The sequence below is a fragment of the Saimiri boliviensis genome, chromosome 14 (genome assembly GCF_048565385.1).
Source record: "Saimiri boliviensis isolate mSaiBol1 chromosome 14, mSaiBol1.pri, whole genome shotgun sequence".
NCBI classification, from domain to species: domain Eukaryota; kingdom Metazoa; phylum Chordata; class Mammalia; order Primates; family Cebidae; genus Saimiri; species Saimiri boliviensis.
In genome coordinates, this window is record NC_133462.1 from 79258674 (window position 1) to 79286410 (window position 27737).

At 44.7% G+C, this 27737-nt stretch overlaps 1 protein-coding gene across 2 annotated transcripts in view; it reads left to right on the plus strand.

The window, feature by feature from the left end:
* The window catches only part of GALNT2 (polypeptide N-acetylgalactosaminyltransferase 2), a 211323-nt gene that overhangs the window by 109482 nt on the left and 74104 nt on the right, over nucleotides 1–27737 (plus strand). For both annotated transcript variants that reach the window (XM_039464229.2, XM_074385310.1), the window contains exon 3: nucleotides 22924–23077. In XM_039464229.2, coding sequence (XP_039320163.1) covers nucleotides 22924–23077 — 154 coding nt within the window. The remainder of the gene's footprint in view (nucleotides 1–22923; nucleotides 23078–27737) is intronic.

The window sequence follows — 27737 nt, forward strand, 5'->3', positions numbered from 1 at the left end:
TAAATTTTAGAATCAATTTGTTAATAGCCACAGAACAACTTGTTGGAAGGTTTGGATTGCCTTTAATCTATAAATCAAGTTGAGATTAACTGACATTTTGACAATATTGTCTTACTCCCCATGAATGTTGAATATTTCTTCATGTGTTGAATTCTTCTAATACCTTTTATCAGAGTTTTGTAGTTTTCCTCATACAGAGTTAATACATATTTTGTCAGATTTGTGCTTAAGTTTTTCATTTTGGGGGTTTCTAATATAAATGATCTTGTGATTTCAACGCCACATTCCACTCCTTTGTTGCTGGTATATAGGAAAGCAATTGACTTTTGCATATTGACCTCACATCTTACAACCTTGATATAATTGCTTATCAGTCATAGGAAATTTTTTTTCAGGTTTTCTGCATAGTCATGTCATCTGCGAACAAAGCGAGTTTTCTTTTCTTCCAATCTTTATACATTTTTTAAAAATCTCACTGCATTAGCTAGGACTTCCAGTATGATGTTGAAGAGGAGAGGTGAGGGGTTATCTTTGCCTCGTTCCTGATCTTAGTGAGAAAGTTTCCAGTTTTTCACCATTAAGTATGATGTTAGCTACAGGATTTTTGTAGATATTCTTTATCAAGTTAAAGTTGTCATATATTCCTAGCTTGAGAATTTTTATCATGAATGGGTGTTGGATTTTGTCAAGTGCTTTTTTTGCATCTATTGATATAATCATACGATTTTTCTTCCTTAGCTAGTGGATATGATGGATTACGTTAATGGGTTTTCATTTGATGGGCCAGCCTTGCATAACTGGGATAAATCCTACTTGATCATGGTGTGTAATTCTTTTTATACATTGTTGAATTTGATTTGCTTTATTTTGTTGAGAATTTTTACATATGTTCATATGAGAACTATTAATTAGTACCCCTCATTTCTTTCTTTCTTCCTTTCTTTTTCTTTTTTTTTTTTTTTTTTTTTTCCAAGAGATAGGGTTTTACCATGTTGGACAGGCTGATCTTGAACTCTTGACTTCAGGTGATCTGCCTGTCTTGGCCCTACCAAACTGTTGAAATTACAGGCATGAGCCACTGTGCCCAGCCAATACCTTTCTTTTCTTTTCTTTTTTTTTTTTTTTTTTGAGACAGAGTTTCACTCTTGTTGCCCAGGCTGGAGTGCAATGGCGTGATCTTGGCTCAGCTCACCGCAACCTCCACCTCCTGGGTTCAGGCAATTCTCCTGCCTCAGCCTCCTGAGTAGCTGGGATTACAGGCACGTGCCACTGTGCCCAGCTAATTTTTTGTATTTTTAGTAGAAACGGGGTTTCACCATGTTGACCAGGCTGGTCTCGATCTCTTGACCTCGTGATCCACCCACCTCGGCCTCCCAAAGTGCTGGGATTACAGGCATGAGCCACCACGCCTGGCCCACCTTTCTTTTCTTAAATGTCTTTGTCTGGTTTTGGTATTAGGGTAATGATGACCTCATAGAATGAGTTAGGAAGTATTTCTTCCGCTTCTATCTTCTGGAAGAGATTATAGAGAATTGGTATAATTGCTTTCTTTAAATGTTGGTCAGAATTCATCAGTGAACACATCTGGAACTGGTGCTTTCTGTTTGGGAAAATTATTAATTATTTATTAAGTTTCTTTAATAGATACGACCTATTCAAATTGTTGATTTTTTCTTATGTGAATTTTGGCAGATTATGTTTTTTGAGGAATTGATCCATTTCATCCATCATATTGAATTTATGGGCATGGAGTTGCTCATACTATTCCTTATTGCCCTTTTCATTTCCATGGAATCTGTAGTGATATCCTCACTTTCATTTCTGATATTGGTAAAGCACGCTTTTTTTCTTTTTCACTTAGCCTGGTTAAAGGCTCATTGATTTTATTGATTTTTGAGAGAACCAGCTTTTGGTTTCAATTGATTTTTTTCTCTATTGATTTCCTGTTTTTAATTTTATTGATTTCTTTAATAATTTTTTTTAATTTCTTTTCTGCTTACTTTGGATTTAACTTTCTCCTTTTTCTAGTTTCCTAAAGTAGAATCTTAGATGATTGCTTTTAGATCTTTCTTATTTTTAGTATATACATTGAATACTATAAATTTCCTTGCAGGTACTGCTTTTGCTGCATCTCACAAATTTTGATATGTCCTGTTTTCCTTTTTATTCAGTTTGGAAATTAAAAAAAATTTTTTTCTTGAGCTTTCTTCTTTGACCTGTGTCATTTAGCAATGTGTTGTTTAGTCTGCACATACTTTGGGATTTTCCAGGTAGCTGTCTTTCTGTTGTTGAGTCTAGTTTAATTGTATTGTGTTCTGAGAGCACACAGTCTGATTTCTGTTCTGTGCAACTTGTTAAGGTATGCTTTATGACCCAGAATGTGGTCCCTTTTGAATGTTCTATGTGAGTTTGAAAAGAGTGTGCATTCTGCTGTTTTTGACTGAATTAGCCTATAGATGTCAATTATATCTAGTTGATTGACGGTGTTACTGAGTTCAGCTCTATCCTTATGGATCTTCTTCCTGCAGGATCTGCCCAGTTTTGATAGAGGAGTACTGAAGTCTCGAACTGTAACAGTGAATTAATTTATTTCTCCTTGCAGTTCTATCAGTTTTTGCCTTATGTATTTTTAATGCTCTTTTTAGGCACATACACATTAAGGATTGTTACATCTTTTTGGAAAATAGACTTTTCAAAAATCATTATGTAATGCCCTTGATACCTTAAAAATTCCCATGATCTCAAGTCTACATTGTCAGAAATTAATATAGCTGTTCTTACTTTGTTTTGATAGTGTTAGCATGATAGATCTCACCTTTCTTTGTGAAGTCCATTCTTTATCATTTTACTTTTAATCTATGTGTGTTGTTTTATTTACAGTGGATTTGTTTTAGACAACATATAATTGGGTCTTACTTTTTGATTCTCACTGACAAGCTTGGTATTTTCTTTGGTGTATTTGGACGGCTGATGTATAAAGTGATTATTGATACATTGAAATTCATATTTACTATAATTGTTAGCATTTTTTATTTGTTGCCTTGTTTTATGTTTGTACTTTTGCCTTTCACACTTTTTCTTCCTTTTGTCATTTGAATTGAGCTTTTTGTATGATCCCATTTTTTCTCCCTTCTCAGCATATCTGTTATATGTCTTTTTTAAACAAATTAGTTTGTCTTCTTTCAGATGACACTGTTTCACAGATAGTACAAGTATCCTGTGATAACGAAATATTCTTGATTCTTCCCTCCCATCCTTTATATCATTGCTGTCATTCATTTTACTTACACATAAGCATATGTATATATAAATGAATACATGATAGAATATATTGTTGCTATTATTATTTCAAATAACCCATTATATGTTAGTTCAATTAAAAGAAAAATAGGCTGGAAGCAATGGCTCACACCTGTAATCCCAGCACTTAGGGAGGCCCAGGTGGGCAGATCACCTGAGGTCAGGAGCTTGAGACCAACCTGGTCAGCACGGTGAAATCCTATCTCTACTAAAAATACAAAAATTAGCTGGGCTTGGTGGCATGTGCCTGTAATTCCAGCTATCTGGGAGGCTGAGGGAGGAGAATTGCTGGAACCCAGGAGGCAGAGGCCGCAGTGAACCGAGATGGCACCACTGCACTGCAGCCTGGGTGACAGAGCGAAACTCTGTCTCAAAAAAAAAAAAAAAGGAAAAGTTTTTATTTTACCTTCACTTCTTCTTTGACGCATCCTTTCTTCATATACATCCAAGTTTCTGACCTATGTTATTTTCCTATGTTAGAAGAGCTGCTTTTAACATTTTTTGCAAGGCAGGTCTACTGGCAACAAATTCCCTCAACTTGTGTTTGTCTGAGGAAATTTCTAGCCCTCCTGCATATTTGAAGATCAGTCTTGAATGATACAGAATTCTAGTTGGTGATTTTATTTGTCTCTGAACCCTTTAAATGTTTCACTTTCCTTTCTTCTTCCCTGCGTGGTTTCTGAGAAGACATTGGTTGTCAGCCTTCTCTTTGCTCCTCTGTTGATAGGTAAAGTGTTACTTGCAATATTTTTTTCTTTATCTTTGATTTTCTGTAATTTGAATCTAATATGCCTGAATGTAGTTTTTGGAGCCTTCATACTATTCTGTGTGTTCTCTAAGGTTCCTTAATGTGTGTTTTGATGTTCAGCATTAACTTGGGGAAGTTCTCAGACATTGTCACTTCCAATATTTCTCCTTTCCTTTCTCTCTTTCATGTCCTTCCGGTATTCCCACCACGCATACTTATACCACTGTAATTGTTCCACAGTTCCTGGTTATTATTTCAATTTTTTTTCATCTTTTTTGTCTTTGCATTTGAGTTTTAGAAGTTTCTGTTGTCATATCCTCAATTTTAGAGGTTTTTTTCCTCAGCATTTCCTATCTACTAATGAGCCCATTAAAGGCATTCTTCATTCTGTACAGTGTTTTTGATCTGTAGCATTTCCTTTTGATTCTTTCTCATAATTTCCATTTCTCTGCTTAACGTTATCCATCTGTTCTTCTGTTACCTGCTTTTTCCATTACAGTCCATAGCATATTAATCATAGTTGTTTTAAATTCCTGATCTGATTATTTCAACATTCTTCTATATTGAGTCCGGTTCTGATACATGCTGTATCTCTTTACACTGTGTGGTTTTTTGTTTTGATGTTTTTTTTTTTTTTTTTTGCCTCATAGTGTACCTTGTAATTTTATGAAAGCCGGATGTGATGGACTGGGTGCAAGGAACCCTGGTAAATAGGCCTTTAGCTGTGCGGCGGTAAGGTGTAGTAGCAGGGAAGCTTGCAATAGTCCTAGGATTTGGTCTCACTCTTTTAGGGAGCCTTTGTGCTTGGGCTGTAAGCCTCACATTTGCTTCTCAGCTTCCCCCGACCCACATCCTTTGGTGATACTAAAGGCTAGCAGGGCTGAGTAGTTCCTGTCCCTCAGGTTGGACAGGCTCTGATAAATGCCAGCAGGTTAGTCCCTGTGTAAATAGTTTCTCCCAAGGGCAGGCCTTATTAATAAGAACACAGTGCCCTGGCTTATTTCAAAATGGTTATTTTCCCGTCTCCCTGTTGTAAGGATGAGGGGATGTTTCTCCAGTGTTCACGGTGAGGACCTGGTAGAACTCTAGGAGGTAAAACTCACACAGATAGAGCCGCCCACTCCCACCCCTCCCACGACTGGGTCCCCCTGCAGTTTTTGTCTCTTAGGCTTGTCCACAGTGAGCCTCCAGGAATTTGCCATTACAGTTTAGGTTTTCCTACCCCTGTAGGGGATCTTCAGGGGTTTCTACTTATAGGCCTCTGCACCAGTAAATTGTGAGTCCCTGTATACACCTGTCCAATTTCGGGGGCTGTGGCTTGTGACATTTCTCTAACAGATCTAAGGCAGATCTCTAAGAAGCACTGGTTTTCATTTTATTCAGCTTTTTACTTGTTAGGACAGAGTAACGACTTTCAAGTTCCTTCCATGCCTACCGGGAACTGGAGGTCCATTTATGAAGTGTTTGCTTTGGTGGTGAGAGTGTTTGCACGTTGTGTTCTTGACTGTGGTTGGATAAGCGTCACCCCAGGCATCCAAGCCCCTCCATTGTCTGGGTCCTCCCCACCCATTGTCCCAGCTACAGCAGATGCAGGTATGTCACTGCATCCTCCAAGAACTCTGAGTGGATGCACCCATGCAGTAAATGTGTCTGTTAGGTCTGCATCCCTGTCACCTTTCCAGCTCCTGGATGAGCCATGAAGCCCTGAGCCACAGTTCTTTCATAAGTAAAATAAACATTACCCACGCCATGGGGAGTATCTGAATAGAATAATTAATAAATATTCTTTTACTATAATAATAGTAAGCTAGGATATACACTTCTGTTGTGTGGATTAATGAGAGACTTCCTATGGTATTTCTTCTATTAAAAACATACAAGTGTGTTGATGGTTTTCCGGCAAATAGAGAGAGGGCAGGAAAAGCCATCTTCAGGTTACACGCTAGATGTGACCATTGAGAGTCAGACCTTATTTAAAACCATTTCAGTGCTCACATTGACTCTGCCTTTCATATCCTGAAGTATTGCATACAGCTGTTGGTTTTCTAATCTTCAAAGAGATTGGAATGTACTGATTTACCTCTCTTTGGAGTTATTATTAGTAATTTTTGATGAATGCACAATGTCTTTTTATTTTGCCAAAAGGCTTTCTTTCCTTTTTTCTTTTCTTTTTTTTTGGTTGAAACTATTTTTCTTACCAAACCAGCATACACATAATTTTTTTGTTAGAAATGATTTTCTTGTGATTGAAAAATGTATTTTCTCTAAGCATGGGGAACACAGCTAAAGTTTTATGGTTTGCAAGAAACCACTGGCCATGGCACTTTCCAGAGGGTCAATGGGTCGTTCAGGAAGCTCAGTGGCTTCCTGTGTTCTGCGTGTTGGGCATGCAGCAGTTGTAGAGAAATGGGTGGGAAGACATGACACCACGCTGAATGTTTTTATGGCCATAGAAGCCACTGACAGATGAAGGAGCCAGATCTAAGAGAGCAGAGCAGTGATGTTCCAGGCCAACAGCCTCCAATTTTCTGACCACACACTCTATGAGCAAACATATATTAAGACCACCCCCCACACACATACATATTAAAATGCTCAGTTAGGAATTACATGCATATTGCCATACGGATCTATTGATACATTCTAATTGAAACGGGGTAGTGCCCTTGACCGCTTCACAGGACTCGCAAAAGGGTTGGCTCCTTTACTCTGCCCACAGCTTTCAACCCCTCATGGAGGGGGAACATTCAGTGAGTGGTCGCAGGGGTTGGCATGAGTACTTTTGGGCGTCGGCAGGAGTAGAATTCCGTGTGGCCCCCTGGCGGCAAATGGGGGGGAGGGGTACCTGTGACCCCTGGAGCCCCAGAGGGCATGTGTTACAGTGTGCTCTTAGATTTGCTGTCCACAGACGGACAATAAGTGCAGGGTCAGGGTGATAGCCTTTTGCACCTACCCTCTTGGTACCTGAATTCTTGTGCAATGTCCATGAAGAATCAGATTGTACAAACAAATTGAAGGATGGTGAATGTGGAGGATTTTACTGAGCACTGGAAGTGGCTCTCAGTGGGATGGGAAGCTGGAAAGGGGATGGAGTGGGAAGGTGGTCTTCCCCTGGAGTCCAGCTGTCCCCGGCCAAACTCTCTCCAAAGTCCCGCGGTCAAGCTGTCCCTCTGAAATCAAGCTGATTCTCTCCAACATGTGGCTGTTTGCGCTCTCTTTCTCTGCTGCTCTGCCAGTAGGACCTGGGGTTTATAAGTATGGGATGGCGGGGCAGGGAAGGCCAGAGTGGTTTTGGAAAAGCAACATTAGGGCAGGAAAATAGAAATGCATGTTCTCACTTTGGGCCCTGGGTTCAGGCTTGAGGGTGTGGCCCTCACCAGGGACCACTCTGTCCTACCCAGTATTTCCCTGCCTCCTGTTTGTATCATACAGTGTATTTAAAATACGCAATTATAAAAGATGAGGAAAATACCTGACAATGTTTGTTATTTTCTTTCTTTGCCCCAGAAGATTGTCTTGTGTGGCCCCTCTTTGGAGACTACCACTCTTGGGGCTGCTGTGGTCACAAAAACTCATGATTATTTTAACTCTATTTCTTGGCTTAGTTTATCATATTTTGGGGAAGAATCTGGAATTTAGATGAAGTGTACCATCCAAGTGGCAGTCCCAGCTGGAAGTCATGGAATGGGGACAAGAATAATAACTTGGGAGCCCAGAATCAGGGTCCAGGACAAAGATGACAGCTGGGAACTCTAGGCTCAGCTGTGCCACTAGTCCTGTGGCCTTGGCAAAGTTAGGGAATATTTGTGTTTTGTTTTACTTATCTGTAAAATTTAGATACACTCTTGCTCTAAAACTCTTCGATTCTGTTATCTCTGTCTTCCTATTTCCCCTTAATCTCTATTCTCAGATTAGAATCACCAATTTTATTTTCTTTTAGATGCTGTAACAATGTATCTCTGTAATTCCCCCAACCCTGACACCACTGGCGGTCTACTGGGGATGAGTTTTGGCCCTTAAACTCTGTGACCCTTGCTTCTATTTCAGTATCATGCTTTCTACTCGGAACCACGGAATTTTTTTTTTTCAGTGCTGGTTTTTAAAACACTTTCTTCAAATAGAGTGTGTAGATTAGTTGATATTTTATATTTTGGTAATCTATCTGATAGAGAAGAATTTCATTTTTTCCCCTTGGTGTAGAAAAACCTCTGGATTGAAAAATAAGTTTCTCCCTGTAATTGTCTCTGAATCTGACCAGGCAGCCCACTGGAAGAAGTAAGTACCGGCAAAGGAGCGGGGGCCAGTAGAGGAGTAGGGGGCAGCTGTAGAGACTAGAAGGCTGAGGTCTGACTCTGAAGACAGCTGTCGATGAGGTTCTTTTTGGGGATCTCTCACCCTTTGGTCATCGTGGCCTTTTGGGGCAGATTTTCTCTTGCCTTTATGAGTCCAGAGTGTCATTCTTGTGTTCCTTAGTAACCTTGTGTAATGGGCTGAGGCTTAGGAGAGACACAGGTAGGGAAAGAATTCAGAAAGGAGAGTTCTGAGGCCCTCTGGATTCCCCATGAGGCCCCTCCCCGTCCTGGGTTCTGTCTTCATCACAGCCACCCCTCCCCCGTGTGCTGCTGGTTCAATGATCGCAGACAGTAGATTCCTCAGAACAGAAATTGCTGATGTTCATGTAAAGATGAATGAAATGGGAATGAAGAAATTTGTAAGAGAGCTTAAATCCAGGGTGTGAATTGCCACTTATCTTACCAGTTTTAGCTTTTCTACTTCCCACCTGCTGGAAGAAAGATGAGATGAACCACTTGTATTTGTTCAGCATTGCTGCAGCATCAGAGAGAAATGTTTGTTTTTCTAGGTGACTTAATGGTTTCTGGCACTGTGCATTTATCTGTTTAATTGTGGTAAAAGATATATAACACCAAAGTTGTCATTTTAGCCATTTTTAAGCATACAGTTCTTTGGCGTTAAGCGCATTCACGGTGTTGTTCAGTCATCACCACTATCCATCTTTAGAGCTGTTTTCATCTTGCAAAACGAAAACTGTACCCATGCAATACCAATGTCCCATTCCTCCCTCCTCCAGGCCCTGGTATTTCTTTCTGTTTCTGTGTATTTGGTTCCTCTGGGTCCCTCATCTGAGTGGAGTCTTACAGTACTTGTCATTTATATCTGGCTTGTTCACTTAGCGTAACTCCTCCAGGTTCACCCATGTTGTGGCATGTGTCAGAATCCCCTTCCTGTGTCTCTGTGAACCACATGCCCTGTGAGACGTGTTGTCTGGGGTGGAACCTTGGGATGTTTGTGGGGAGCGAAGTCTGCACAGGTCTCCGTGAGCCAGGCCCGAGGCCCAGTGATCTGCACAGTGTTGTTATAAGGAAAGTAAGTGGCTGTCAGTGTCCTCAGGGAAGCATCTTTTAAAAAGCAAGCAATATGTGTAATAGGTTTTAGAAATTCGGGTAAGCAAAAATAAGAAAATGATATTCATACATAATTCTGCCATCAAGAAATAACTACCATTCCTCTCCTACTGTGTGTTCCTCCATACTTGCTCTGGGTGTAGACCCAGGTGGGTGTGCTCCCCGCATAGCTGAAATCAAGGGGTCTCCTTGGCGTGGGACACACTGAAACCCAGGCACTTGAGGCCTCAGGCACTGCACGCAGTTTCTTAGAGATGGCTCCTGGGACCATGCTGAAGCATTGGGCCTCTCTGACAACAAGTACAAGTTTTATCCCACATTCAAGTTCAGTCTTTCACGAACTCTTTGAAAATTCCAGGTCATCCACAAAGTGACTAACATTTCCGTAGATGTGGGGGATTTGCTGATTCAGCTCTCCCCACGTGCCTATCTCTCTTTCAAAGCCCCTCAGGGCTCTGGCGCCCGGATCAGGGGACCACCCGCCTCTCTCTTCTCTCCTGAAATGGGGCCTTTTCATACATGCAGTCGCCTGCCATCTGCTTACAGCTACCTTTTTACAAATACAGCACCGCGGTATACTGTCTCTGCTTGGGTGATATATCAGGAACTCATTTTCATGTCCATAAACATCTCCTGTAGCATTTTAATGGCAGTAACATCTCTGAGGCAATCAGCCCATTGAACTTGTTTTTTCGTTGTGGGACATTAAGAGGGTTTCCAGCCAGTATCCTGAGATCTTTTCATGTCCATAATTATTTTCTTGAAACAAATTCCTAAAAGTGAAATTGCAGGGTCAGTGGCAATGTGTGCCCTGAAGCATTGGGCCTTTTGTTTTGTTTCGTTTGTTTGTTTGTTTGGTTTTTGAGACAAGAGTCTTGCACTGTCACCCGGACTGGAGTGCAGTGGTACAATCTTGGCTCACTGCCACCTCCGCCTCCCGGGTTCAAGCAGTTCTCCTGCCTCAGCCTCCCGAGTAGCTGTGATTACAGGTGCCTGCTACCACACCCGACTAACCTTTTGTATTTTTAGTAGAGACGGGGTTTCACTATGTTGGCCAGGCTGGTCTCAAAACACCTAACATTATGATCCACCCGCCGTGGCCTCCCAAAGTGCTGGGATGACAGGCATGAGCCCTGCATCTGGCCACACTTTTTAATATTAGTTGCCATTTTGTCTTCTACAGGGGGCCTATTTTCTTACTCTAGCCAACATTAAAAAACAAATCTTCCCATGTCCTTCCCCCATTCCAACAAGCAAGAAAGTGGACACCAAGGGCTGAGATCAGTAGCCAGAAGTATAGTGGAGCTGTTTATAAATAGTTCTCTTGAGCTTTATGAGTCAAAATACATTGTCCAGAACCAGTCAAGTAACATTCAGTATTCTCTGGACTTCCACCCCATAGCTGAAGTGTTCTGTTCTGTTCAGAGCGCGGGGTGTTCAGGGATGCTGGTAAATTAGAGTTAGTCTGGTTGTCAGTGACTCAGATTTTGAGGAACCAGAAGCAGTGTCCAATGAGGAACAATTTGCAATAACTGTGGATGTTTTTACAGAAGGGCTTCCAGGGGGAAATGAGATTGTGATATCCAAGTAGTTGAAAGGCTGCCATCTAAAAGAAGCTGAAGACTTTTTTTCTTTTTATTTGAGACTTCAGTTTCTTTTATTGGAGCAGAAGTTAGAGGGAAGCATTTTTTTGTTTCTGTTGTTGTTTTGAGACAGGGTCTCACCTGTTGCCCAGGCTGGAGTGCAGTGGTGCTATCATAGCTCACTGCAGCCTTGTACTCCTGGGCTTGAGCAATCCTCCTGCCTCAGCCTCCCACGTAGCTAGGACTACAGGTACGTGCGACCATGCCAGGCAAATTTTAAAAATTTTCTGCAGAGACAGGGTCTCGCTGTGTTGCCCAGGCTAGTCTCGAATTCCTGAGCTCAAGTGATCCCCCTGCCTCGGACTCCCAGAGTGCTGAGATCATAAGCATGAGCCACTGTGCATGTCCAGGAAGCGGCTTTTGTTTTTATGTGAGGAAGTTCTCACCAACAATTCTTGTTATCCAGTAACAACTGCCTTTTGAAACGGGGGCTCCCCACACTTAGCTCCTCTTAAGCTGTGGCAGGACATTGGGAATTTCACACCTGGGAAGACGATGTCCACAGTTCCTTCTGAGTCCAGCAACATGTGACGCCGGTGCTTCAGAGAGAGAAAACGCGTGTTCTCAAAGTCAGAGACTCAGTCATGCCAGGGTGGGGACCGGACAGGCACTGCCACCTGAAAGGGGGCTGGGCAGCTGGAACTGCACAGGCATGCAGGGTTGCTTTTTGGTGTTTCCCTTCAGTTTTGCCCACTTAAAAGTGAGTTGTTGGCCACAGTGGAGAGAACACAGATTGGGCATGATTAGCACCTGGGTTTGAGTTTTGGTTCCACCAGCTTACAGCTGTGCTATGTGGGATGTGTTTACCTTCTGTGCCTTAGTTTCCTAACGTGTAAAGTGGAAACCATCATATTTTACATGGTTATGCTGTGGTGTGGACGGTGTGGATGAGTCTTGTATGAAGTAGCTGACCAAGTAGTCACTGGTTCACAGAGGCTCTCTTTCTCGCCTTCTGTCTTTTTCATCTGTTGGCTGGGATTCTGGGCAGTAGATGCACTTTGATATTGTTACTGATAATTTAGGATGAAAAAGGAGATTGGTCAAGACCATGTACAGTAGGCTAAATTTATTATGGTTAGACACTATAACATAGAAGGGAAAAATGAAGAATTGTCACTTAAAATGTGGAGAAGAGATATATGAAGACTCACATAGGCAGATTTATTGCCCTTTATCAATTTGATATTGTTTTGTGGTTTTTTTTTTTTTTTTTTTTTTTTTTTTGAGATGGAGTTTCGCTCTTGTTACCCAGGCTGGAGTGCAATGGCGCGATCTCGGCTCACCGCAACCTCCGCCTCCTTGGTTCAGGCAATTCTCCTGCCTCAGCCTCCTGAGTAGCTGGGATTACAGGCACGCATCACCATGCCCAGCTAATTTTTTTTGTATTTTAGTAGAGACGGGTTTCACCATGTTGACCAGGATGGTCTCGATCTCTTGACCTTGTGATCCACCCGCCTCCGCCTCCCGAAGTGCTGGGATGACAGGCTTGAGCCACCGCACCCGGCCGGTATATTTTTTAGTTGTTTTTGATAGCACAGGTAATTTTAAATAAATGAAAACTGTTTCCTCTGTAGCATCTGATATTTTCTTAGGTTTTCTTTTAAATAGTTTTTTTAAATCATTTCTTTGGATTTCCTGTTTTGTATTTATCCTTAATCATGGATGTGTGGGATTCCTTATTTCAAGAGAGTTTCTCACAGGTGAAGAAAATTTCCTGTGATACCTGATATCCAGTGACAAATGATAAAGCATAATTTATGGGCCTTTATAATTGAAATGGATCTATTTGTTTGTAATCTTGGCCTTGCCCTCGTCTTTTCTTTTATAATGTGACATTATGACCTTCTAGAGGAAGAATATTAGGATTTCTTTTTTTTTTTTTTAAGCACAGTAAAATTACATTCAATTTGAGATCAACCAAGAGGTTAAAATAAATCTGAGAGCCTTGTCGTTTGATATTAAATACATTCTGTTTTCCTTCCTTCGCTGCTTTCCCAGAGGTTGCTCTGTTTAACCTGGGGTAGCTTTACATTTGTTTCAGCTGTCTTTCCTGGGGAGGATTTGAATGAAGAGTTGCAGTATAGCAGTGAATACCTGTGCAGAATCCTGAAGCTGCCTGCAGCCTGGATCCACGGAGACTCCCGGTTTCCTGCACCATGAGATCTGCACCCAGGAAGCTACCTCCCCTCCCCTTGTACACCTGTGGGTGGTAGATGACAGCTCTTTACCCAGGACATATGTCAGAATGTCCTGATCTGCTGCTGAAGGACGGTCATGACCAATAGTGCTCTAAAGACCAGATTTGTGCATGTGCCTGTGCGTGTGCCTCTGTGTGCTGGGTGGGGTCTTTATGTGATTTGTGATGTTAATTCCTTGAAGGGTCAGTTTTATAGATTTCTATCTTCATTCTTTTTCAAATACAAGGTTTTGTAAAAACAAAAATTTTAAGAAAGAAGTGGCGTTATTTGGAAGGGTAGCATTATTTTAAACCAACCTTTATTTGAACAACTCATCCAAATGCAAGTAGTCCTCTGATTATAAAAGCATCTGTTTCAAAAAGTTCATTTGTGGATTGGTTATTAGGAGCCCAGAATGAACCTTCCCATGGAAATGATGTCCTGAGTGGCATTTAGGACTCCTGCTTGACTGTGTCTCTGGCCACAGCCAGGTCCTGGAATGTCAGCCACAGAGCTGATGCCAGCAGGGCCTGGAGCAGCCTTCCCCGGCCCTCAGTGCTTATGCCCAGCCTCCACTCCCAGGCACCATGGACCATGCACAGTTACAGTTGCCAGCCACTCTCTGCTTGAGGGATGTCGTGCTGCTCTCCAGCCTAGATGAGATGGGGAGAAAAGTTCCCAAAAGTAAACCAGAAAAAAAACAGATTCTGAAAAGGTAGCTGTAGCTCAGAGCCTGGTGGTTGGGTTACGGGAGGGAGAAGAAACTCTGGGCCCAAGGAAGTACCAAAGCACAAAACCTTGCGTTGTGAGCGATAGCGGGTGCGATGAAGAATGTCAGTGCCGAGGCATGCCAAATATGTCAAAGATGGGGGGAGAAGACGACGCTGCTGGGCCTGTAGGCTGTGGAACCCAGGGAGCAGTGGCTGAGTCAGAACAGTGGGCAGGGCTGTGTCCTGCAGAGTGGACCAGCAGACAGAAGTGGCGGGAAGTCCTCAAGTACCAGGCTTAGGATCCTCTTCCCCTGCAGGGGTCCAGAGCCAGGACTTGTCAGGCCACTGTAGCTCTGTCTCTTTGGATCCTGGCCCTTCTCTCCCAGAGGCAGAAGAATTAGAATTACCTGGGCCCAACCCCTCCCTGATTGTATACATTGCTTTTTATGGCTACAGGGGTAAGAAGGGAAGGCCTTGGGGCTGTTGGTCCACAGGTAATGGGCAAGGAATCTCACTTCCTCCTGCCGTTAGCCCAGCCCTTCCCTGGGCTGGCCTCCATTTGCCATCAGACATCAAATGTAGCAGCGAGGTGGCTGGGAGGGGAGGGATGCTCTCCCCACAGTGCCACAGGTCTCTGGAAACAGTGGCAGAATAAGCTGCAGTAACATCCATGGCTTAGCAGGGTCTTCATTATCACTACTGAAATGCACTGCTTGGCAGCCTCCGGACTGGACCCCATCCACCATGGGAAGCAGAGAGAGCTGTGGCGGCTGATTCCAGTGCCTGCAGGGGTGTCAGTGCTGGAGATGACTGGAGCATAGGCCTTGGACAGGAGGTGGGGGGAGAGAGCAGCAAGAGCATCCCAGCCACGGGGTGAGGAAGCGGGGCCTGCCCATTCCCACTGAGCCTCCATCTTCTCTGTCCAGACTTATTTCCAAACTGAAAAGCATACAGCCTACAAGGTTAAAGGACATGGAAGCCTGAGTCAGGTGGAGAGAAACAGGACTCATTTTAAATGGCTTTCAGTGAATGTGTCTACAAGTCAGGACACCAAGGTAAAGATGGGAAGGGCACAGTGACAACCCGAGAGGTGGCTGTAATTTCTGGGGAGTGGCTTGGGAATCATCGAGGTGCCAGCAGAGCAGGAATAAACACCGTTACCTCCATGTTTGTTCCTGTGTTCCGCGGCAATTAGACGTGGTTAAACTGGAGCTCTAGCCTTAGTGGAATTTCGAGTTATTACACACAGAAGAGTGTAAGCATTTGTAAGGCCCCCTGGCAAGAGATTTTCAGAAAAGCTGTGGCTGGGATGGAGCTGTGTGAGGGGGCAGGAAGAGGCTTGCAGAGGGAGGAGAAAGAGAAGGTAGAGAGAGACAGCAGCTGGGGACCCCAGGGAGGGCTCCTGGAGGAGGTAGCCACACTGAGAGGCAGCTCAGCCGGCAGGAGGGGTAGACACATACATCACAGTGGCCCTGCCTTATCTTTAAGTATGCGCAGCATTGGCAGTGTGGGCATGGCTGGGAAGACCGGGTTTAGTAAGGGTTCCAGGTAAACCTTCAGGGCTTGTGGGATGGGACTGACAAAACAGTAATGAAGTTAGTAGAATGAAGTTAGTACAAGTTAGTAGAGGTTAGTAGAATGAAGGTAGTACAAGTTAGTAGAGGTTAGTAGAATGAAGGTAGTACAAGTTAGTAGAGGTTAGTAGAATGAAGGTAGTACAAGTTAGTAGAGGTTAGTAGAATGAAGGTAGTACAAGTTAGCAGAGGTTAGTAGAAGCATGGCAGCCTTCCTGAGAGGTGTGGCACCCACCCCTTCCACCATGGCTCCTCCTGGAGGAGGTAAGAGTGCTGGGGAGGCACAGCTGGCCACACAAGCTGGAGGTGAACAGAGATCTGGACCTGGGTTTGGTGCTTGCAGGGGCTGGGCTGGCTTGGCGGTAACGTGGCCTTTGGCTGGGAACATGTCCTCAGATAGGGGCAGCGCCTTCCTGAGCCAGGGGCAGCGCCTTCCTGAGCCGGGGGCAGGTACCACTAGGCTGTACACACTTGTACCGGGGTTGTCAGCCTCCTCGCTTTGTTTCCCATCTGAGCCACCCCACAGCCAAAGGCACATTCCTAGAGTGCAAAGTGGAGCGGCACTCATGTGCTCCAAATGTCCTGTGCGCTCTGGAATGTGGGGAGTGAGGTTCAAGTACTTCAAGCCAGGGCTAGAGGATTCGCAGCCGCTGGGCACAGGGCCCCCTCTGCCCACTGAATCTCCTCTGTCTCCGAGTGTCTTCTGATTCATCCCTCCTGCATCTGGCAGGTTCCTGCTCATGCTTCCATACCCAGCCCAAGTGCCCCTTCTTCGGGGCTGTCTTGGAACTTTGGCTTTCGCTATGGAGCTGTCCTGTGTCCTCCTCACTTTTGGGTGATGGGTCTTTCCAGTGAGGCATTTGTTAGTTTCTGTACATTTGCTTGGGTTTGGCATTTTCACTGTACTGGGCAGTTCTGTTCACCTTGGGGAAAATACAGGGTGGTAGAGTATTTTTCTCCAAAATTAAGACCTTTCTGATAATGAGTTTGCCCAAAATAAAATGGCTGTCTTATGAAGCCATCCATACATTCCTCAGGACGGCAAGTATGAGATGTCCCTTTAGTATTTTTCCAACCCTAGGATTGAGAGAGTGGGTCTGGGTCTCAACAGATGGGAAGGTACAGCTCCACCCGGGGACACAGGCTCCTGCGATCTCGCCCCATCCTGCACACAAGCTGCTGTAGCAGGCGGGGCCCACTTCTCCTCACCCCATTCCCACTAAGCAGAGGTTCCGCATCTGCATGAGAGCCCCCAGAGGCTTTGTGACCCTTGATAGCCCTCTGGGTGATGCAGGGAGCAGGAGAAAATGGCAAAGTGGCAGGGCGTGGGGGCTCACACCTGTAGTCCCAACACTTTGGGAGGCTGAGGTGGGCAGATCACCTGAGGTCGGAAGTTCGAGACCAGCCTGACCAACGTGAAGAAACCCTGTCTCTACTAAAAAATTAGCTGGGTGTGGTGGTCTCTACAAAAAAATTAGCTGGGTGTGCCTGTAATCCCAGCTATTCAGGAGGCAGAGGTTGCGGTGAGCCTAGATCACGCCACTGTACTCCAGCCTGGGCAACAAGAACGAAACTCCGTCTCAGAAAAAAGAAAAGAAAATGGCAAAGGAAGCTGCCCATGGCATGCATAGGAGAGGGGCAGAGGGCTGGTGCTTTCCGTCAGTGCACAGTCCTGGGATTTCTCAGACCCAGTCCTGCTGAGGAATGTTAAAACAGCTTAAGTAAAAAAATGTGAGGATCTCACTGATCATGATATAGCTGATAGCAACACTAATTTCCTCTAGAGTAGGCCCCTGGCACTTCCATTTTGTAAAGTGGGCTGTGTCCGAAGTATTCCTCTTTCAAGCGCTAACACCCATGACTTTGGAGCCAGCCTCCCTTCCGCCCCACTCCACCTAACATGGGACCTGTCTCACATCTCCCCCTGCCTGAAGCAAGTGGAGAATGATACCGAGTTATTATTTCCAGGTGTTTCGTGGGAGCAGCAGATGGAAGGATACAGGTGTAGACGTGGGTGAAATGATCCACGGCCGCCTTCTCTCTTCTCACAGCACCATGAGACTGGGAGGAGGTACTCATGGGTGACGACGGGGCATGAATTCAGTGCATCCGCAGGTCCGCACCCCAGCTCACCTGGGCAGTGCCCACAAGAACCCCAAGAGAAAGGCAGGAATTCGCTTTCTGCTTCCTGCTGGTCTCCTGGGGTCAGTTGCAGAGTGGGACACCCCTCATGGTTGTCACATAGGGCCTGGTAGCTGGGCAGTTCCCAGCAGCGCTTTCTGGGTGAGGGCATAGGGCATTACATCAGAGAAGCAGGGGCATTCTGTCTGTGTTTGGTCATTTCTGCCTGTGAGTATCAGTTAATTTATATAGGAGTTAGTATAGGACTTAGCTTTTGCTGTGGTCATCTCCTTTAGTTGTTAGAGAACCCCGAAGATGGAATGTTATTCCGATTTTATATAGACCAGAGGGTCAGAGGGAGTCAGTGAGCCAAGCTCACCCTCAGACATGGATTTTGTGCTCTGTGCGTGTGCGTGCCTGCGCCTGCGTGTGCGCCTGCGTGTGCATGTGTGTTCTGCTCCTCTGCTCGAGTCTTCAAATCCTCATGGGTGACACAGCATTGGCCTGGGTCCCCGTTGGCCAGCTCTGCACCCTCTGTTCCGCGTGCTCCAGCCGGGGATCTGACTGATAGGGTAGGCAGGCTCGGGAGGGCTGACAGGCTTCGCCGTGGAACACATTTTTAAAATGCCTGCGGAAGAGTGGAAGAAGCGTAGGAGGAAGCGTCCCGCGCTCGGCTGCAGCATCTCTCAGACGCGGCTGGATCGGCGCGCAGCGAGGCCGTGTGTAAGAACTAACGCCAAGCTGCGTTCCTCCCAGTCACGCGCAGCATTGGATGCCTTTTCACGGTCAGCCTCCGGAACTTTCTACCCAGGACGCGACCCTCAGTAGTAAAGCCGTTGACAGGTGCTTGCGGGCTGTGCGAGTCGGGTGCCGTGTGCTGTGCTGCGGGCGAGGCCGAGTCTGTGCAGTGAGGAGCCCTGTCTTCACCTGGGTGGGAAGGGGAGCCTGGAGCGATGGGAGGAGTGGCGGGGCAGGACCGGCAGCCCAGGAGAGCGAGTCCCTTGTGGACCGAGTGCTGCTCAGAGAACACGGCCGTGCATGTGGGGAGCGGGGCAGTCGTGGGACCACCTGGGGGCTTGGCTGGCCTAGCTCAGTCCTCATTCCAGCCCAGTAGGTCGGCACGGGGTCACAGACAGGTGGCAGCTTCTGTCTGCAGAATAATCAGCTGTAAGCTGCTCATTTTTACCGAATCAGAGGTTTCAAAGCTGGTGAGGTCAAACGATTCCTTCTTTGGTTTCAAAGACCACATCTAAGACAAGTCTATCTTCTGGAAAGAAATTTCCTCAAAAATATTTCCCTAACCATATTTAATAAGCAGACTGTTTCCACAGCCCTTCTCGGGGCAATGCTCTGTCTTTTCTCATGTTATTTAAATACCTTTCTCATGTTATTTAAATGTATGTTTTATTTTCTTGTCATCTTTGGTGATGGAGCTAGTTTCTGCCTCCTCGTGTAAAATGTTACTATATCTTTGAAGTATTTTCCGTCAGCTGCTTCTGCTTAGCCAAGTCCATTTTTCCAAGATTCCTATATATTTTAATTTCTAAAGCTCTTTAATTTCCAGAACTCTTTTTCAAGATTTTAAAGAGATGATAAAAGCACAAGATGATGTACGGATGTCATTTTTTTAAAGAAGGCAATATATTCAGATGTTTCGTTGGTTGGTTTTTGGCTCTTTCTCTAACCTCTCACACCTCGCTCCCTTTGCCTCTCGCCACTTCCCTGTGCGTGGGGTTGGGCTGGGGCACATGAGCTCTCTGCAAGCCTTGTTCTCCATGGATTCTCCTGCTTTTGCCTCTGAGGGTGCTTAAGCCATAGCAATTCTGTATAGTTCAGAACTTACCAATTTTAGTAATGGATTTTTAGCCTAGCATTTTTCAGATTGTGGATCGTGACCCATTATTAGGTGGTGAAGCCAATTTCGAGAGATAGGTAAAATAAAAATAGAATATATCTGTTCATCACATGTAGTGAGGGTGAGTTTAGTATTGCGAGACTTTTCTATCAGTTTTTGTGTATGTTTGCACTGTGACACCAGGGTCACAGTGTTAAATGTGTGTTACTGTCAAGCAAACTTGAAAGCCCTGTAGTACTCCAGTACTGCTAAGCTTTTATGAAAGAAATACTGTTGATGGTCTGTCTCTGGTAAAACGGCTGTGTCTCTCCGGAATATTGCCAAAGGCAAGGCGGGGCCTACCTGGGTCCTGTTGAAGATGCTCCTATGTCAAAGGAAGAGGGAGTGGCAAGGTGTGGCAGGGTACTACTAAGTATGCTCCTGTAGTCTTTAGGTACTGAAGAAAGTTGCCATTTCTGTGAAGTTTCAAGGGCTTTTCCTAGTTCATTTTTACTCATTATTCAAATCTCAGCTCAAATAGTCCTTCTCCAGGGAAGCCGTCCCTGATTCCGTCTAGATAACATTCCTCCATTAGATGCTTCATTTCTCACCCTCAGAGCACTTAGCTCAGTTTTTATTGATACATTTATTAGTACAGTCATTTGATTTTGGTTTGTCTCCCTCCACCTCCTAGAACATGAAGTCCACAAGCATGGGTCACGGGTCTGTGTGTGCCGTTATTCCCTGCACGATGCCTTGTGTGGAGTCATCTAGCAGGCACTGCCAGCACGGTCTGAGCCGCCCCAAGGCTGACTAGCATTAGACGTCTTGTAGACCTTGTTCCGTGATGGTCTTATTCCGGAAGGGCGGTTGGGGTGTGAGAGCACAAAGAGATGTACAGGTGGAAATGGGATTGAAACTTCAAGAGCTCAATCCCATTTCAGGAGCGTGTCCCATGGCCACTGCTGTCCTTGCACCCAGGCCCACACCAACCAGAGTACTCAGACCTTGCTGTCCCCAGCCTACCAGTGAGAAGCAAGTAGGTTGCAAGCAGAGTTACATGGTAGGATGAAGCCTCTCTCCGGTGGCAGCCTCTTCTCTGGCTGTGCGTTGGACTCCTCCATAGTTCAAAGTCCCATGGTGCAGAGTATTCAGAACATGAAATAACGTTTGTTAGAATCGGCTCATTGGAATTCTGCTGTAGGTGCTGCTGGTTTAGATTTTAACAAAGGCTTCAAAGCCTCTTTTGTATTAGACCGAGAAAGGATAAACTCACTGGTGAGTGGTGAGGAGTAGAGGCTGCGTGCTCTTGAGCTCAGGTGGGTGTTGCTTTTCTTCTCATCCTTGAAAATATATGAGGGTGAAGGCAAGAAGATAGGGTGAGAGTGGAGGGTAAGTATTTTTAGGGTTTCCTTTGCAGGGAAAACATGTTTCCAGTGCAATGTTTTGGAAACATTTTATTTTAGGTGGACCAAAACGCCAACACCTTGGCCGGCTCCTGCAGACAGCTGTTTATTGAGGCCGCAGAATCATCACTGTGGCCAGGCTCGTGGGTTTTGGAACCGATTTTCTATTTGAGAGGCCAGGCTTCTGTGACCCCCGCCAAGCATCATATCCACGGCAACCAGCTGTGATGAGATGGGGGTTCTGACCTTGCAGGACACTTGCAACAAGAAGCAAATGAGCTTTTAGATAGAAAATTTACTCTTCTGTTTTGAACAAATGACATGTAACTGATTCTCAATTTCCTCATCTCTGAAATACAGAAAGGAACACGATGGTCCTTCAATTGTGTAATGAGGGATTTATGTTGGAAAAGTACACACATGCTATTATGATATCGTGTTTTCACTGTCAACTGCACAACCCAAGGGTTGACATGCTTCGGAAGAGCTGCTGCCCCCCTGCTTCCCTGTTCTGTGTAGCTCCGGGCAGCCCTGCCTTCCCCCTCCTACCTTGGCTCTGACTGCCAGGCTCTTGCATGTTCCTTAGTCACACTGGCCTCCTGGCTGGTTCCTAAATGAGCACTCTCATGCCCACTCTAGGACATTTGCACTGTGATGCCCTGTTCTCCCAGAGAGCTGCTTGCCCATGCCCTGCCTTTTTTCAGGTATCTGCTCCAAATCATCTTGTTAGGCCTTACCAGACCACCCCATAAAGAACAGGAACCCTGTGCTCCCTGCCCCCATAACAACCTTATGTTTCCTCATGGCAGTTCCAGCCACTGGAAATTGCATGAGTTTTATGAGAATAGGGTTGTCGTTGGTGTTTATTATTATTTTTTAGTTTGTCATATCTATGAAGTAGAACATCATTCATAGGCCATTAAGTCCTCATGAAGAACCTGTTGTTATTCTATTTATTTATTCTGTAGGAAACTTAATTTCAAACAATGCGTAACATATCCGAGTCATACAGGTAGCAAATGGTGAATGGTGCTTGATTGAAACCCAGGTTGACCCAGAATCATGAATGTTCTCCTAACCTCAAGTCTGCCTCTCCTTCTACCTTTCTTCTGCTGTTTGAGCATCCTGCCGTCATACATTTCTCTGGCTCTGCCTTTATTACACTTGGGCTCATCCTGACTTCACTCACCTAGCAGGGCTCTCTCCTAGATGCTCCTTGGTGGCCAACACTGCCTCTACCCTAGGATAGGGCTCCCCAGTGCAGTTCTTGGAGAACCTTGTGCTTGGCATTCTAGGCAGCAGGCATTCTAGGGTTCAGGCTAATGCTAGGGGACAGGCAGGCTGCCTTGGCTTCCTTCCCTCCAGGAAGAGAACAGGTACGATCTGTGTGTTAGGAATGGCCAGGCCCCTGCGGCGCATATGGTGATACCTCTGTGAGCCACATCCTTCACCTTCTCCCCGTGGAGTCAGAGTTGCTAATAGCTGCGAAAAGCACCCCATGACAAGGTCTCACCGAGGATTTTGATATCCTGTTCTTTAGGGCTTATTTTTTGTATAAACATTTATTTTTGTGTTACCTGATGTTACATGGTGGAATACCTTATGTGTAGTTTATACATTATCTTCTTCACTTACCTGAGATAATCCCTAGAAAGGTGAGACAAGCTGAGAATATCTCCTTTTATAGAAAACATGAATGGTGCCACCATTATGGGTACTTTGATTTTACTTTGTTCACTGGACAGATGCCTGCACGCCAAGCCTTTAACTTTGGTGTTGAAAACAGCAAAGCTGCAGTTTTCTGTTCTCTGGCTTGTAGGCAGGCTGATGCTTGCTTGTGCTGTTTTCAGCTAGTTTGTTATTTTGAATGGCCACTGTATGAAGAAGCCATGGATGCGATTTCTTGAGTTAACACTTACTGCAGTCTCTGTGATGAACCCTTGATCACATTTTCCCTCATTCCTACCTTCTGCTCTGCTCTTTTCAGGGAAAGTACGGTGGCCAGACTTTAACCAGGAAGCTTACGTTGGAGGGACGATGGTCCGCTCCGGGCAGGACCCCTATGCCCGCAACAAGTTCAACCAAGTGGAGAGTGATAAGCTGCGAATGGACAGAGCCATCCCTGACACCCGGCATGACCAGTAAGTACCCCACTAAGCACCCACTGCAGCTTCGTTTGCTTTCACACAAACCGGTATGTCGCTTTCACCTGTTGCTCTAGAACTTTCCCATTATTCTGGGAAATTGAATGTGTGTTGTAAAACTAGGAAAAATCCTGAGGTATGTGGCAATGGAGCTTCACCCATAGGCAGTGGAAGGATGGTTCTGGATCTAGTTCTAGTCTTTAGGTGCCCTATGGCAGTCTGCAGAGGCTGTGGGTTTCTGGCTAGAGCATCGAAGTCAGAAAGTTGTGTGACTGGCTTTATATTTACTAATCACTTGTTAGTTTTATGATCCATTCACAAAGATGCAAAATTTTTCATTGTTCCCAACCTTGGAGGAAGAAAATCTAAATTCCTGCTTATTGGAACAGCTTAAATTGGAAATGTTCTAGAGATTAGAAAGGTGAAATGAACTACCCAGCACAGTAGATGTTAAATTGAACAGAAACATGGGAAGTACAGGTGCCACCTCTCCACACCCTGTACTGAAGGAAAGGCTCTTGTCCACATCTTTCTTTTTATTTTTAAGGGTAGTGTCTCACTCTATCATCGAGTCTAGAATGCAGTGGTATGATCATAGCTCATTATAACCTCAAATTCTTGGGCTCAAGCAATCCTCCCGTCTTAGCCTCCTGAGTAGCTAGGACTACAGGCATTCACCACCACCCCAGATAATATTTACTTATTTAAAAATTTTTATGTTTTTTTTTTTGGTAGAGGTGAGGTCTCACCATGTTGCTGAGGCTGGTCTTGAACTCCTGGTGTTAAGTGATCCTCCCGCCTTAGCCTCACAAAGTGCTGGAATTACAAGCATGAACCACTGCTCTCCTGATGTCCTCCTCCTCCTCCTTCTTCTTTTTCTTCTTTTTTTTTCAGGCAGAGTCTTGCTCTGTTGCCTAGGCTGGAATGTAGTGGTGTGATCTCAGCTCAGTGCAACCTGTGCCTCCCGGGTTCAAGCTATTCTTGTGACTCAGCCTCCTAAGTAGCTGGAATTACAGGTGCCTGCCACCATGCCTGGCTAATTTTTGTATTTTTAGTAGAGACGGCATTTCACCATGTTGGCCACGCTGGTGTCGAACTCCAGACCTCAAGTGATCTGCCTGCCTTAGCCTCCCAAAGTGTTGAGATTACAGGCATGAACCACCACACCCACTCATTTTTATTCTTCAGAGATCTTGAGGGTAGAGGGTACTTTGGGGTCTATGAAGCTCAGCTCAGGAGGCTGCCAGGCATTTTAAAGAGTATTTGTTACCACTTATCAGGAAAGCGATATTCATAACCCTCATTGTCTCCCATACCTGTAAGCTTTGCTGATCAGAACCTTGATTGGGAGGTCATTCACATCGGAATTCTTAGTGAATTTTATTTGTTTCAGATTATTAAAAAATAAGGAGCTGCATTTGGAAGGCAGCTCTTTTCTTGGGTGCTTGCTGTATCTTCCTGATAAGTTACTTTTAAGAGTCATTCATTATCAGTGAATGGAATGTGAACTACACATCTACCATATGTCAGACTCTGTGCTCCAATCCTGGAATTTTTGCCAGAAAAATCTGGTCCCATTCCAGCTGCTAGGAATGGCAGGTGCACCAGGAAGTGAGGTTGTGTAGCTCCGCAGTTTGGACAGTCTACTTCGCATGAACACTTTTGAGGCACTCAGGAGGCTGGGAGGGGCAGGGCAGGTCCCAAGAGGGGTGAATTGGGTGGGGACACCCAGGAAGAAAGAAGTGCAGAATCCCTGCCAGGAAAGTGTGGGGCTCCCAGGGAGCCAGCAAGGGTCTAATTTCGTGGGCGGGAGTTTCAGGGATTGATGAGGAGGCAGAGGTGGAGAGAGACAAACAGCCAGTGAAACTACATTCACACAGACTGCATGCAGTGAAAGAGGGTTCTTCTCTTCTACTCTCAAGGAACTTGATGGACATACAGTGTAGGTTCCAGTTAACTCCCAGGAGCTTCCTTTCTTAACAGCTTTCTTTGAGTTCTAGTCAGCTCTGTTCACCTGTTCCAGCTCATATTTAAGAAATGTGTAGCTTCACAGTTTTTTAGGGCCAGGGAAAAGTGTGTGTGTTTCTGTGTTAATATCTGATACAAATGAGTATATGTAAACATGCATCTCTTATATAATATTAAGAATCTCATCATCTGCCTAACTTCACTTGAAAAGATTTTCTTTGATTAAGGTTTCCTATCATCCATTAATCTCTTTTCTGAAGATAGCTCTACTCAGTCCTTATGCTGTCCTAGTTAAAGTCAGCTTGATTAACTGTTAAATACTGTATCTAAAATAAGGGGTGACAACCTGGGGTCCAAGGACCTCCAAGCAGCCATGCGTGGGTTGGGATGTTGTGAAAGTCTTGACGCCAAAGCTGTGTGCAAGGTCGCAGGTGTACAAGTATGTGCATTTCTGGGGACAGGGTCCTTCACTTTTGTCAGAGGGTCCCAGGTGTGCACTCCCCCACCATCAGCCCATGCCCAGGCTAACCAGGCCAAGCAGCCCATGCCAGGTACTTCTTCAGCCCCCACCCACACTGTCCACACAACCCCTTAAGGTAGGCTTGAAACTTGTCTTCATTACACAGAGAGGAAATGAAGGCTCTTGGAATGTTAATAACTTGCCCAGCGATTAAGAGCTGCTGACTTAAACCAGAAAAGGTCTGTGTAGCTTTTAAGAAGGGCTTGGCCTCAACTCAGGGGAATAAAGTCTAGCAGAATCTAGTGCAAAAACCTTCCCTGATGACTTCAGTTGACTGCTTGGAATGACATCTCCATGAGTTGGTCTGAATTTCTTTTCACCATGTGGTTTAAGAGCTAGTTTTCCCACTGAGATTTTATCTTTACATGCTTATCCTGCGAGCTGAGAGAAGAATGCTGTTCTTTCTCATGGCTCATCAGCATGTGGGCTGGGTTTCTCATCTGCCTCCCTTGAAAGTCCCTACAAAGTCCCCAAAACTATATGTACATCTATTTTTTTCAAAGTTTTTGAAATACGAGTTTGTCCAAACAGATGTTTGACTATTCATCCCACAGTGTGGGATGCATTTTAGGTGCGTTTAATTTTAGCTCCAGCCAGTGTTTCGTGTTCATTTGCATGTGTTAAAGGGGCAGCTGGGATGCCTTCCACATTTGTTGGATTTGGGCTAAATTAAAGTCTACCCATAGTCAGTTGGATGCCTAGAGCTGAGCTGATTTAATGTCTCAAAGTGTAAGCTCTAGAATTACCATTCTTGTTGAACGTCAGATTAAGAAGATTGGGTTACCACTTTGAATTTCTCTCCCAGTATATCTAATGGAGAGCTATTAAAGAATTTGACCTTTCTATATAAAATTGTTTTTTGTCTCTATGGTGTTTCCCTTCATGTTGATCTATAGAAATGCTTGCACAGTAGAATTCAGTCTTTTGTTGTGATAAATCTGAAAGCAATGCAGGTGGAAGGTCATTAAGAAAGAGGTATTTGGAGTCATACAGAATTGAAACTCGCTCACACCCTTCAGTTCTTAATTCTGTGACCTTTATCAGCTATAAGATGACATAACATGACTCTATCTGTAACCTATGAAGATTAAACAACACATTTACAAGGGTTGGTTGCTCCTCCTCTGAGAGCCGCCTCGGTGAGGTATCCCTTGACCATCTTCCCTAGGAGTTCAGCCACCTGACCCCTACTCCAAAACATCCTGTCCCCCTTTCCTGCCTGATTTTTCTCCATGGCCCCTCTCACCACCTATACGTTGTGTGTTTTACTTACTTTTTTCTTTCTTGATCCATCTTTACTCCAAATAGTGAGTTATTATATTGAGGGTTGTTATTCAGACACCTCCGGGCACTCAGTAAATTCAGTAAGTATTTGCTGAGTGAGTGAATTGTTTTGTAGAGTACCTGGCATATAGTGAGTGCCCAATAAATCATGCAAGATACGAAGAATCATAAAAGAATACAGGAGAAGGAAAAGGGGATATTTAAGCAGTAAAGGTCATATGAACTCAAGTTAGGCCACAAATAACCTCATTGAGTTTATGTTCTCCCAGGACTGGAAAACTGCGATTACAGTCTAACCCTTATTACCAACAGGGATAGGTACAAGGAATCAAGGCTTCAGAGCCTCACAGACAGACAAACACAAAACTCTGGGCTATGCTTTATTTACCCTTCTAGGTGGATAAAATATATTGTACCAAGAAGAAATACTTACGTGGAATCAGGAAGCGTACCAAAGCCAGCTGTGAGTGAAGGATTTAATACTACATATAGGATATATTAGGCCCTCTGAGATATTAGAAAGTTGGTAGCCCATCTTTTTTTTTTTCCTTTTCTTGCTTCAGGGTCTCACTCTGTCACCCAGACTGTAGTGCAGTGGTACAGTTCTGGCTCACTGTGGCCTTTCACTCCTGGGCTCAAGTGATTCTCCTGCCCCAGCCTCCTGAGTAGCTGGGACCATGGGTGCACACAACCATGCCAGGCTTTTTGTAGAGATGGGGTCTTACTGTTTTGCCCAAGCTGGTCTCAAACACCTGGCCTCAGGCAGTTCTCCCTCCTCAGCCTCCCAAAGTGCTGAGATTATAGGTGTGAGCCACCACATTCAGCCCCATCCTATTTTTGAAAGCACCATTTCTTTGCTTTTTATTTTTATTTTTTGTATTTTTA